The 14,176-nt window shown below is 38.7% G+C and overlaps 1 protein-coding gene across 1 annotated transcript in view; it reads left to right on the top strand.

Moving 5' to 3' along the window:
* The window catches only part of mtpn (myotrophin), a 104,426-nt gene extending 92,516 nt beyond the window's left edge, over positions 1-11,910 (top strand). Inside the window, exon 5 of the mRNA XM_067999138.1 lies at positions 11,127-11,910. Coding sequence (XP_067855239.1) covers positions 11,127-11,213 — 87 coding nt within the window. The 3' untranslated portion in view covers positions 11,214-11,910. The remainder of the gene's footprint in view (positions 1-11,126) is intronic.
* The last annotated feature ends 2,266 nt before the right edge of the window (positions 11,911-14,176 follow it).

Below are 14,176 nucleotides of genomic sequence, written 5' to 3'. Positions count from 1 at the left end.
AAACTCTGAGGAATAGCAAACAGCTGTGAAGAATGCAGGAAACCACAGGAGGATATAAGCAGGCTAGGAGAATGCAATTTAATAATCAAAACTGAGGCTGTACATTTTAGGACCAAGAATAAAGAATGAAAATATATTTTAAATGGTAAATCTCTCTATTAGGTCGACCAGCAAAGGTGTGCAGATACATGTGGGTGGTCAGATGAAAGCAGCCATTAAGAAGGAAAATTAATGTTTTAGAGTTTATATAGAGCGAGAGATTGCATACAAAAACAGGATGTGATAATTCTATAAAATTAGTTAGACCACATCTGGAATACTGTGTGGGATTTTGGGTTCCTCATAATAGGAGGTATGTAATAATCGATTTACCAAAACAATACCAGGAATGAGGAGTTTGCATACAAGGAAAGGATAGAGTGACTTGAACTGAGAAGATGGTGGGGAGATTTAATAGTTATCAAAATGATTACAGAAATAGAAATGGTAAACATAAATTATTTCCATTGGTAAGTAAATTGAGGCCATGCTCTCAAGGTGAGCATTAAATACATCAAAGAAACTTTTCATACAGTTATTCAATGTACATTTAAGTTTGTCACAAATGATAATGCCAAATTGGTTACAACATTCAAAAAAGGCACTGGATAATTACAAGAAGAATACTAAAGGCTGTGAGGAGAAATCAGTGTAATGGTGCTGTGCAAATTTGGGCCTCCAAGAGGGGCCTAAATTCAGTGACGGCAAGTATGTCTGGCTGCCTCCTGTGCTAAAACGTTTCTACTTCAATTTTCAATAATCTCTCCACATATAGCTACAATCATATTTATGAATTCCTTCACGCTATTCGTGATGTATTATTTAATTCTGAGAGACTCTGCTGCGTATAGTCAACTCTAATTACTATGTACAGCCTTCTCAACTGTGAATCCCAACTGCCAAAGTGCATGTTCTTCCTGACACTCAGTTGTTGCTGTGTTCATTTTGCGTGGCTGTCTCTGGGTTCCCAATATCCACAGAGCTCATTAGTTATTCTGCTGTTGCAGGATTGTGGAGGATTTGAATCCGAAACTTCTTGCTGCCATGTGAATGGTTCCTGTCAGATATTGACAGTACAGAAACTACTTTCCAATAAGGAGATATTGTACTTTATCTGTATCAAGAATGTTTAAAGAGGTGTTTTTTATTTGTTTAGATCTAATGATTCTTTAAGGATTCCAATTTGGGATAAATTCCTTTTGTGCTTTGTGGGGAAAGTCTCTTGTGGACATAAAACCCCAAACCATCAATTCACTTCATAACCCCGATTAAGTTATCCCCTCTCAAAAGTGTTGATTATTGAACTGTCCCTAAAAGAGGAAGGAGGATTTTCTGCGTAACTTATTATTTATTCAGGAGGTTATGGGTTGCTTTGTAGTGAATTGCAGCTTTGCAATAATTGCTTTCTTGTGGTGCTTTTGGGAGTATGCACATTCTGAAACACATTGGTTGACTCAGAACCGTAGGCTAACAGCATTGCACCAATTTGCTTGAAGATGTTCAGTCCTTAACCCTTCCAGCACTGCAGTACTATTTCTACAGAATATCTGCCTTTTAGTTGTGCTTTCTCCCTTTAGAATGCTGTGTGGGTTTCCACACTTAACAATTCTATGCTATAACAGTGAAAGATGGTAGAAACTTAATCGCTTCAGTTTATGCTATTTGACTGCAGATATAGTTGAAGAGCCATATACATTTCTCTTCAGTGATGATGAGTAACCCTCACTTCTGAATGTGTTTTTAGGATTATTATTGCCTTTTTGAAATGTATCAAAATGTATTAGGAACATAGGAACAGGAGTAGGCCATTCAGCCCCTCGTGCCTACTCCGCCATTTGATAAGATCACGGCCGATCTGTGATCTAACTCCATATACCCGCCTTTGGCCCATATCCCTTAGCTTTTTGGCAATCAAAGATATTATCTATCTCAGATTTAAATTTAGCAATTGAGCTAGTATCAATTGCCATTTGGGGAAGAGAGCTCCAAACTTCTACCACCCTTTGTGTGTAGAAATGTTTTCTAATCTCGCTCCTCAAAGATCTGGCTCTAATTTTTAGACTGCCCCCTACTCCTAGAATCCCCAAACAGCAGAAATAGTTTCTTTCTATCCACTCTATCCGTTCCCCTTAATATCTTAAACTTCGATCAGATCACCCCTTGACCTTTGAAACTCCAGAGAGTACAACCCCAATTTGTGTAATCTCTCCTTGTAACTTAACCCTTGAAGTCCAGGTATCATTCTAGTAAACCTACACTGCACTCCCTCCAAGGCCAATATGTCCTTCCGAAGGTGCGGTGCCCAGACTGCTCACAGTACTCCAGGTGCGGACTAACCAGGGTTTTGTATAGCTGCAGCATAACTTCTGCCCCCTTGTACTCTAGTCCTCTAGATATAAAGGCCAGCATTCCATTAGCCTTCTTGATTATTTTCTGCACCTGTTCATGACACTTCAATGATCTATGTACCTGAACCCCTAGGTCCCTTTGGACATCCACTGTTTTTAACTTTTTACCATTTAGAAAGTACCCTGTTCTATCCTTTTTTGATCCAAAATGGATGACCTCACATTTGTCTACATTGAATTCCATTTGCCGCAGTTTTGCCCATTCACCCAATCTATCAATATCCCTTTGTAATTTTATGTTTTCATCTACAACCCAGCAATGTATTTCATTTCCCCCTCATGGATATGTATTTCCATATAAGTGTGTGTATGTATCAATTACTATTTATAGTGGGAATTCTCACATTAACAGTGTCACACTTAAACTGTAATGGTCACCTGTCATGGTGTAAACAGGCTTCCTGCCACTGGTTGACACTGTTACACCTTCGTCTCCCATTTCTACCGAAAGATACAAGTTATTTGTTATCAATCGTATGTGCTCAATTAACTTTCTTAAACTATCTCGCATTTTTAAAAAAAATCAATCTATCCAGCTCAGGTCCTAGCAATTTTTTTAAATGTTCTTGGCCACCTTGGACCACAAGTCCTGTTCCCAGCAGCCTGCTTTGCTCTTCATTTTAAAAAGTTAAGAAAAACTAAATCTTCCTCTTCGAGCCTCAGGCCCCACTTTCTCCCACCCCATTGCCAGCTGTGCCTGTTCCACTCTGACACTGCTCCAGTTTACACAATCTATACTTGAAAAGCCTGTTGCTGGCCTTAACCACACGTATGTGTGTGTGATAGGAAGTGCAATATTTATAATATAAGTGTCTCACTTACTCGAGGGGCTAGATGGCCTACTCCTGTTCCTATGTTCTCTCAGTCTTCAGATGTTACTTTAGTATATCTTCTGACTCATTGTGAACCATGGCAGGGGTGCTAGTAATGTATTGGGTCTTGTGTATAGAGGCACCTCCTGTGGCACACTTCGTTCTTGTAACACCTTCCTCATTGTTGATAATGCCCCTGTTATAAAATAGTATGTATTCCAACTCAGTGAGCAATGCCACAAGACATCTGAGATATGTAAGATTATTTTGATGATTGATGCACTGAATGTTCATCTAATTGAGTTTTCAGAATAAATGGTTGAAAGTGCAATGTCAGAAACTGTCAATGTTGCCTGAAGTTGTTTGAATTGGCAATCCAAGTAGCATTGTAGTTTTTGACAGTGGGTGCGAAATGTAGCGGACCAACTCCAGGAGGAAGAGGAGAGTAATAATATAGTGTATCCTGTTGATAAGTACATTGCCCGTTAGTCTTTTTCTTAGGAGATAATAGAAGCACTGAAACGCGAACTGATAGATGAGTTGGTCCATTGTCCCTGTTCTCATCAAATGCAATCTGATGGAAGTGAAGTCTATTAGTATTGCTCGGTCTTTGAAATGCAACTGCATGTATCAGTCAACAGATAGGCATGAAACAATTGCATCTTCTCACCTTTGCCCTACAATCTGGATAACTGTCTAGGTTATGTGGAACTATAAATGCGAAGGAGTTAGTCTGTCCTTGCTACAGCCAACAGAATGCTATTAGCAAAAAAGCATTTTTTCTCATCTCTTCTATTTCACAGTCTGATCTTTGTATTGGTGTGTATATATATATATATATATATATATATATATATATATATATATCACTGTTTGTTTCTGTGTACACATGTTCAAGAAACTGTTTGGACATTGTCATCGGTATTCTGAATGCATGTGTGACTGCCAGACAGTTGCATCTCACGTTTGGCTGTGTACTGTCTACATATAGCTTTAAAGGTGTTCCTTTTTTAATTGAATGGCGTTCTTAAAATGAAGGTTTGTGAGTAATGACTGCTTAGATGGAAGCACTCTCTCATTGTATTGGCACAGTTTTCTTGTGGTAGCCGTATTATTCTCACACTAATCGGCAATTCAAGCCTCATCCATCAGTGTCCACCTGATGGAGTGGACCGTGTGTTGACCATCTGGCAGCTGTCACTACCATGGCATGTCACTACTGCATTTACTCGTCATTCCTGATGGCATTGGGACAGCTGGTTATTAATTTGGTCTGCTTATTTTATCAATTACTACAGGTATTACTGGAGTTCAGCTTGGCTTATGGCTGTGTTGGTGTTGTGCCCAACTTGCTTCAGTTGAACTGGTTACAGACATCAATAATGAACAGTGATTTAACGGCCTTTGAGCATACAATATTTTCATTGATTCAGTGTGGGTTTAAGGTCCCGAGTCTTGAACAGTGAATCCCCATTAAAGTTTTGTAAAGGACTGAAGGGTACAGAACAAACTCTGGATTATCACGTTTATTTATACTTGTACCTTCCAGCTGATGGATGAAATAAAGCTTTGAAGTGTGTATAACAGGACAACAAAAAAAATTTCAAAATCAAACTTTTTTAAAATTGCAAGAAACACCTCATCTCATTGACACTGACCTGGCTGACTCAGTCATCAACCTGGCCTGGTTTGAATGGTCTGTTTGTTATTTGCATTTTATATATCCAGAACCATTCTGCAGTGACTATCCTTGTGTAATGGTGCAATCGAGTAATGTCCTAAAAACAGGGACAGGAGCAGATTTATTTTTTTCGTAGTGGCTTGGACTGGCATGCACCAGAATTGGTTGCAATAAAAGCACAGGTTTTTTCTAATTCACCTGCTGAGATTTTCTGCCTCTTTTTTTTTCCCACTCTTATTTTTGGGGTCTAATTTGAAGATTGACGATCTGCTAATTGATATCTACACCCAGCGACTAAAGTCAGTGCCAGCTTTCTGTATTGAAATAAATTATATTCTTGTAAGCCATTGAGTAGTAGTGCAGAAATTGATTCATGTTTCAGCTTTGTTTTGGCATAGCACCACCAAGTGGTCTCGAGCCCATATTAAGGCACTAATAAAAAGGCAAAGTACTAGAAATACACCAGGTTTGTTGGCATCTGTGATGAGAAAAGGTAGGTTATTGTTTTTGGTAGACGTTTACCAGAACCCATTGCATCAGGTTTAAAATCAGAAGTGAGATTTCTAGGATTTGCAGATTTTTAATCTCTACTAAAACTTTGTTGCGTGTTTTAGCCCAGAGGCCCAGTACAGCGCCACCCAGTGGGAAGAAACTGGTGGTAAACTATAGTTTAACCGTACTATTCTTGTGTGCTTCTAAGGAGGGTTTTGTCTTGGCTCATAGTGTAATTTTTGATCTCTTCTGATTTGACTCTAAACTTGAGTAATTTAATTGACTTCCCATTCTAAAAGTCCAATTATGGATTTCAGTGCTCCTGCAAAGAATGTCAGGATTGTGAGCTAGTGGTTGCATGAAGTAAATAAAGTCTATGGGGAATGGGATTGAACTGGTTGGCCCTATAAGTCAGAGTTGATGGCAAAGAAGTGGGGTTGCGTACCAATGGGTAATACAAGCATGCAAACAAAGGCGGATGGAAAGACACAGTGGATAATAATCTGGGACAAAATTAATTGGCACTTGGAAAAGTAGGGGCTAATAAATGAAAGTCAGCACGGATTAACTAACTTGATTGAGTTCTTTTTGGTGAGGGTAGTGCGGTTGATGTGTATATGGACTTTCAAAACGCATTTAATAAAGAACCACATAATAGACTTGTTAGCAAAATTAAAGCCCATGGGATTAAAGGGACAGTGTCGGCGTGGATACAAAATTGGGTAGGGGACAGAAAGCAGAGAGTAGTGGTGAACGGTTGTTTTTCAGACTGGAGGGAAGTATACAGTGGTGTTCCCCAGGGTCGGTATTAGGACCACTGCTTTTTTTGATATTTAATAATGAACTGGACTTGGGTATACAGGGTATAGTTTCAAAGTTTACAGATGACATTAAACTCGGAAATGTAGTACACAATGTGGAGGATAGTAACAGACTTCAAGAGGACATAGACAGACTGGTGAAATGATCAGACATGTGGCAGATGAAATTTAATGCAGAGAAGTGTGAAGTGATGCATTTTGGTAGGAAGAATGAGGAGAGGCAATATAAATTAAATGATACAATTTTAAAGGGAGGGCAGGAACAGAGAGACCTGGGGATGCACATACACAAATCTTTGAAAGTGGCAGGACAAGTTGAGAAGGCTTTTTTTAAAAAAAAGCATATGGGATCCTTGGCTTTAATTAATAGAGGTATAGAGTACAAAAGCAAGGAGGTTATACTAAACGTTTATAAAACACTGATTAGGCCTCAGCTGGAGTATTGTGTTCAATTCTGGGCACCACACTTTAGGAAATATATCAAGGCCTTGGAGAGGGTGCAGAAGAGATTTACTAGAATGGTATCAGGGATGAAGGACTTCAGTTATGTGGAGAGACTGGAGAAGCTGAGATTGTTCTCGGAGAAGGTTAAGAGGAGATTTGATAGAGGTGTTTCAAAATTATGAACTGTTTTGACAGAGTAAATAAGGAGAAACTGTTTCCAGTGGTGGAAGGGTCGGTAACCAGAGGACACAGATTTAAGGTGATTGGCAAAAGAACCAGAGGCAATGTGAGAAACGTTTTTTTACGCAGTGAGTTGTAATGATCTGGAATGCACTGCCTGAAAATTTGGTGGAAGCAGATTCAGTAGTAACTTTCAAAAGGGAATTGGATAAATATTTGAAGGGGAAAAATTTATAGGGCTATGGGGAAAGAGCAGGGGAGTGGGACTAATTGGTAGCTCTTTCATAGAGCTGTCACAGGCATGATGGGTGGAATGGCCTGCTCCTGTGCCATACCATACTATGATATCAAAACCAAATGTGAGAAGTCAGCACGTGAATCGGTCTGGAAACTAGGTATTTAGAATAAGTTACAATATCGCTAATTGGATTAACTAGACAGGGAAAAGTCATGGATATTGAGCAGGCATCAGCAAGCGTAGATCAAATAAGTTTACTGTGACAGCAGACTTCCCATTCCACAAAGTAATGCAAGTTCTTCACAATTGAACAAACATCACCACACCACTGTGGTGGAAAGGAACATAAGAAAAGGATGTTAATGAATTACTCTGGGATTCAATGTGGAAGTGGACAGCTTGGATGAACAGCTGAGTAAACATGCTGTTAAAAACCCAAATGTAACTACTGCAACCCAATTGTTGAGTATACTTGAGACTATCTGGCACCTTATGTATAAGAACACTAGGACCATGTGATCTGATGGGGTTGTGTAGTCATGTGATGCATTTGAACAGCCTCTGAAAGGTGTTCCTCCTGAATTTGAAGAACTTGTTAGTATACAAGCAGACTGGTGACCTACTCAAGCATGCTGATTTAATATCGACTTCTAATAGTTGATTGTGTAACATTCAGCGTATTATGAATGTGTAGATGCACTCCATTGGCATTGGGAGAACAGAGTTTACATTGTATGGATGCAACCCTATGTACCCAACCCACCCACTAACTAAACCAGAGGTACTCACATTTAGAGTAACTAAACTTTTGCTGGTTTAGGGGGGGTGGGCAATTCGCCAGGACCTGATGGTTTACATCTAAGGATCCTGAGGGAAGCTTGGGAAGAAATAGAGACTGGCTATAATTTACAAATTCTGTAGAAAGCACAATTGTGCCAGAAGACTGGAAAGTGGCAAATGTGCTTCATTTCTTCTAAAAAGATGGGGATCAGTCAGGAAATTATAGGCCAGTTAGTCTTTCTTCATTTAGTAAACTACTAGAGCCAATAATAAAGGATGCTTCCTATGTGAAATTACCAAGCACTTGGAGGAACATGAGCTATTTTTGGGCCAATAAACACCAATTTTTAGAAGGCAGGTTGTGCTTGGCCAACCTTATAGAAGTAATTAAAAATGGAAGATAGATACAGGAAATGTAGTAGATGTGGCTGAAGTGTATTTTTAAAAAACATCTCATAAGGTGCCACATATGAGACTTATGCCAAAAATATCAGCACACACAGTTAAGAGGATTGTATACTCATGAATAGAAATGGTTAAAGGGCAGAAAGAAAAAATTAAGAGTAAAATGAACTTAGACTGGAAAATGTAATGAGTGGTATCCCTCAGGGTCCATGTTGGGGTTATTTATACTTGCTATATAAAGTAAGCTGTATATAGTGCCTTTTAACGTAGTAAAACGTCCCAAGGTGCTTCACAGGAGCATAAATAATCTGGATTTAGGAATTCAGAGAAAAATACTGGAATTCGGACCCCAAATTTGGAGGAAGGATTGAAAGTTGTGATAAAGATTGCAAAAGACTGGAAGGACATTGATTGGCTCGCAGGATAGGCAGATATATGGCAGGTGCAATTCTGAAATATGAAGTAATACATTTTGGAAGTTAGGAGCATAATATGCAGTAAGTAATATAAATGGAGTAGAGGATCAGAGGGATCTTGGAGTTGAGGTACACATCATTAAAGGTGACAGTGCAAGTAGATGCCTTAGAAAAGGCAAACAAAATCATTGGTTTTGTACCTAGAGACATAGAATACAACAGCAATGATGTAATATTGAATCTGAACAAGATCTTAGGTTGCATTTGAAATATTGAGTACAATTTTAGGCACCCCATCACAAGAAGGATTTAAAACAATGGAAAAAGACTGTATTGATTCACTGTGATGTTTCCAAGGATGGAGGGTCATTAGAGAGACTTGCGAAGTTGGTGCTTTTATTTACTAGAGTTGAGACGGTGCAGGGGTGACCTGAAAGAAATCTTCAAGTTCATGAAGGATTATGATCAACAAGGGTTTTGGCTACATGGTATGGGTGTTGCTGTTAGAAATAGTATTGCACTATCTATATCTAGATAGAAATAGTTATCTGGTGTTATCTAGAGTGTAAAATCCTAGAGTGAGAAGTTATGGGAATGTATGTTGGAGCAGCTGAGAGGGAGGAAAATGTACAAAAGTGCTGAATGTTTGGATTTACTACAAAAAAATAATTCCTTGATACTTGGAAGGAAGAACGTCCTAGTAATTTTGTAGAATTTAATGCAGGGTTCTCTGTGATCTCTGCTGGGAGAAGTAGTGTCTGGTGTTTTCTGTGTAGGAGAAGGTGGGTATGCAAGATGTTTGTGCTAGTAAAAGCTGCAGTAGTTACTATGATATACAGCAGAGTAAGGTATAGAATATCATTCCAGTTAAGCTGTTTTTATTAAACACAAACACTTCAATTATTTTATTGTCTTTTTAAAAAGCCAAGCTGGTCCAGCCTCTTCTCAGCTGCCGCTCACTGAATACATCAGATGTATTGACTGCTATGACAGGCTCAATGTCTCAGGTTCTGCCTGACCGGATGTGTAGCCCATTCACTTTCATCTGATCTTATCTGCCAGGCCCTGGATCCCAGCTCAACTAAGAATTTCAGATTTAATAAATAAATAACTACTTAATCAAGAAAATAATGCAATCTCAGCCATTTTCCCAAAACAGATGTTATGGTGATGTGGTCTTTCAAAGAGTCGTTGGCTTTGAGAGAGGGAAGAAGCTGCTTTATATACAATCCAGGGTACATATTAGCAGAGGGACAATGATTGTGCCTGCACTCAATCAGAAATAGGCATTGTTCTTCGTTTTGAATAGTTTGAATTCTGTAAAATGTGTGTTGCGTAGAGATGACCATAAGATCTTTTATTCCAAGTTTTTATATCGTTAAGACTTGAACACTTAAAACAGGTATTTAATGGTCTTCACTTTTGATGGCAATGTTCCTGACACACGTGAGATATGCCAGTGTTTTCACTAGACTAATTTAGTGTATTACCACCAATATATAGCAAAATTGCCCTTTTAATGTTGCACTGATAAATTATCACACATGAAATATAACAGTAAATTCACCACAGACCATGTCATTGTACGTACATCATTGAACTTCCACTAGCATTTCAGTAAAGCATTATAGTGAACACGTGAAATGTTTTTACAGATCAAGGCGACCTGTAAATAGGCCAGAATATTAATGGTGGGGAATTTCAACAACCCAGGTACTGATTGTCAAAACAGCAGAGGAAAACTTAGACACTACTCTGGATCAAAGCTTTAATTATTTAGTATATAATATACAGTAGGGGAATATCTAAGATCCAGTAATTATGTTATTAGAACTGAAATGAATGTGAGGGTATGTAGAAAGCAGACTAGTTCAATGGCCTAACAGCCACATGTGTGATCTCATTTGCCAATAATCATGTCAGTACTTTTCCCACTACAGCAGAGGTCAAAACTTCAGAGCTTCAGTAACTGTCCCTGAGCATTGAAGCGGTATTGGGTAAACTCATTGGTCAGTTTTGATGTGCTTGGGAATAGTGTTCAAGTGTTAAATGATTCATTTTAAAATGACTAACGTTTTATTGATTTATATTGATTGAAAATTGGTCGTGACTTTTTTTCCACTTGAGTAAGGCTTGTTGGTTGCTTCAAGGCAGCCTCGTGCTAGTAGTAGTAAGTTTATTAATCTGTAGTCAGTGCTCTCTCTTTTCACCAGCTTGCTGCTATTAAATCAGCAGACACATTTATTTTAAAGCCTGTCTCATTGCTTTGTTCCCTGTGGGTGTTATTTTTAAATGATGGTCCTATTTGTTTCTTTTCATTTTGAACAAAAGCCAATATTTAGGTCTTATTCATGTGAACATCATCTGTCTAATTAATTGTCTCTTGTTTCCTTCTTTTCCCACCCCACAGGGTGCTGATAAAACAGCGAAAAGCCCTGAAGGAATGAGCTACTTGGAAGTTGCTGAAAGCCCTGAAATGAGAGAACTTCTCAAGTGATGATTGTCTTGCTTTGCCGTGGCCTTGTGCTGCACCATCTCATATTGTTTTTTTTCCTTCTCACTTCTTTCTGCTTCCGAGTGCACCTTTTAATTCTGACTAAACAGACAAGTTTGTAGCATGTTTTTGTACAGTTACAGACATCTTGGTTAACATAAATATCAGAGCTCTTGCACAGCGTACAATGGACTGATTCCACGCCTCACTAGGGATAGTTCAACACAAAAATAAATTGCTGCGATTATTGAAGGCAGTTTGTATCACGATTATTCTACACGTGCCCATGTTCCTGGGTCACCTTTGCTCAGGCTTGTGTTCCTACATTGTGGACCATAGAGTGAAGCAGAAGCTCTTTAATGATTGTGCTAAAAAGTTATCCAGAGTTAGAGGTTTATTGTGTTCCCCTCATACAGTATCCAAAGTATGGCAGGTCAGTTCCTATAATTTGAGGATTTGGCAGTGGCAGAGCCTCACAGTTTTGAAGATACCTTCCAAATGTTTTGTTTCCCTTTTTGACTTTTGGGTATTGATTATCATGTGAACCATAATGATTCTTGAATGTTTTTTAAAAAAAACACAATTCTAAGGATGATCGTGATAACAATTGGATTATTGAGTGATGAACTATCACTATTCCTGTTGCATAATCAGTGACTTGAGAAATCTGTTTTAATAAAATAAAGATGTGTGTAATCTGCCTTGTTTCCATTGTCCGGTAGACTTTCTATTGGCATATGAATTACAAACCTTCCAATTCTCACCTTGCTTTAAACTTGCCATTTTGTTGACTGCGGGAGATGCAAAGATTCCAGTCAGATTTCTGGAACCAACATCCAGTTTATCTCCATTGAGACTGCTGCATGCTCATTTTCAAATTGGCAAGTAACTATAGCAGTCTGACCCTTTATGTGCAATTATTTTTTTCTTTCTGGATTATATTCCCTTCTCAATTTAAAACAAACTGCCAGATCCCAGACATCAGAAGGGGAAAATATGAAATTTAATCAAGCAAGCTGTCTAATCAGAAAGAAGGAATAAACTTGCATTTATATCGTGCCTTTCACAACTTCATGACTTCCCAATGCACGCCACAGCCAGTGAAGTATTTTAAAATGTAGTTGCTGTTGTAGGGAAATGCAGCAGCCAATTTGTGCCACAAACATCAATTAGATAAATGACCAGATAATGTGTTTTTGGTGGTATTGATTGAGGGACAGAGGGTACTCCATTGGTTGGGGGGGGGGGGGTGGAGACTGGGAATTGAGTACTTCTGGGTAATGAGGGCTATGCTTTCAACTTTGCAAATTTCATAGGGTGGTGATTTTCTTGACAGAATTTGTAGTCAAGGGACCTGATGTGTCACAGAAAACTTAACTTGCTGACTGGGACAGTAGAAGTGCTTCTATCAAGTCAAGAAAAATTTGGAGCTGTCCTTTTATTTTGATGTCCTCTAAAGTACAGAAGGATTCAGAGATATTGGCAACTGGTGTGTATTTAAGAATGAAATGCAATAAGTTAAAATGTTCTACTGGAATCAAAAAGATTTGGTAGTTGAGTAGATGCAGAGTTCCTTATTTATACAGATCATGTGCGTGTGTTTTCAACTGTGCCATCTGATTCATTTTATTCTTTAGTGCCTGCACAATGCCTGTCTGCAAAATCATGTGAGGCTTGTAAGTAATTACTTTCATCCCTCAGTCAGTCAAATAGAAGGATTGCAGTAAAATAAATAAACATAGCTGACTGGCACCATCTTTCCCCATCACCGTGACGGGACACATGCTGTGCCCAACAACAAGGAGCTGCCAAACTTTGTACTACAGAGCAATGACCTACTCCCTAATGGCAAGTGCAGTGAAGGATGTGAGCTTCTGTCAAAAATGGCTTCATTGGAGGCCAGTTGCTGAATTGTGTTCTATTACATTTTGCCTGTTACCACTTTACTGCTTTACCATATGCTGTTCTACAGAGAGCTGATTTGAGTTCTGCTGTCATGTTGCAGCCTTTTTCTCTCTTTTTCCCCTCCCCTCCCCCCTTTTTAAATCAAAAACCTTGTGAACTGTTCAATCAATGTGATTGTGAAAAGAATGATTTTTTAAAAAACAGCAAATTGCACCATGAGGAAATCAGAGGGACTCTTTACAAAGCACTGATAGTTGAACCTGCACACCATTCCCTGGCTGCATTGCAGGCAGCTATCTTCAGTTGTTTTTTCCTTCTACTTTGGAACCTATATTACTTACTGCCCACTAAGAGTATAGTAGTTTGGCTGGTTTTGAGCTTCCATATGTCAGGTTTTGGCTTTAAATTCAATTTTACTTGTACAGTACCTTACTCTGTCACTGATGGGCGTGCTTGGTGTCTCTGGTACCTCTCACTAAGGCAAACCCGAGTATATCATGTTGAGACTGATTTCTGTCCATCTGTCTGCCACAAACAAAATGCGACACAGCAATCCTCTATTGGACTTAATACTTGGCAGTCCTATGCAATGAAGAGAACCTAAAATGGCTGCACGAGGTGCTGGCATAGGACACAGTAGAATGGTCCTACGAGTTCTGGTGAAAAATCTCTGAAAGACACAGATATTCCCTGATTTTTCCAGTAGCATCATTTACTTTGCCAGTAGAATATAGAATATGATCTTCATTCAAAGAATAACACCTGCACCAGAAGTGAAGTAATTACCCTTTGAACATAAAATAATTGAATTTGGGTCATTTACTAGGTGGTGGTAGATATCATTGGCTGACACTAGCCTGACTTGTTTACTAATTAATTGTAGAATAAAATTCTTAATAAATGTGGACTGTTGGAATAAAGACCTGTGTGTGGGGTGGGGGATAAACTGTTAGTATCAAAGTACAGTTAGAAATTCAGGGCTAGATTCTGAGATGTTCAGAAGTAATATGTTGTTTTAAGAATAAAAGCTAGTTTCTAAATCTTTGCTCCATGGCACATGT

Source organism: Heptranchias perlo, chromosome 18 (assembly GCF_035084215.1).
Source record: "Heptranchias perlo isolate sHepPer1 chromosome 18, sHepPer1.hap1, whole genome shotgun sequence".
NCBI lineage: Eukaryota > Metazoa > Chordata > Chondrichthyes > Hexanchiformes > Hexanchidae > Heptranchias > Heptranchias perlo.
The sequence above is the reverse complement of the archived record's forward strand: the minus strand, read 5'-3'. Positions and strand labels throughout refer to the sequence as shown.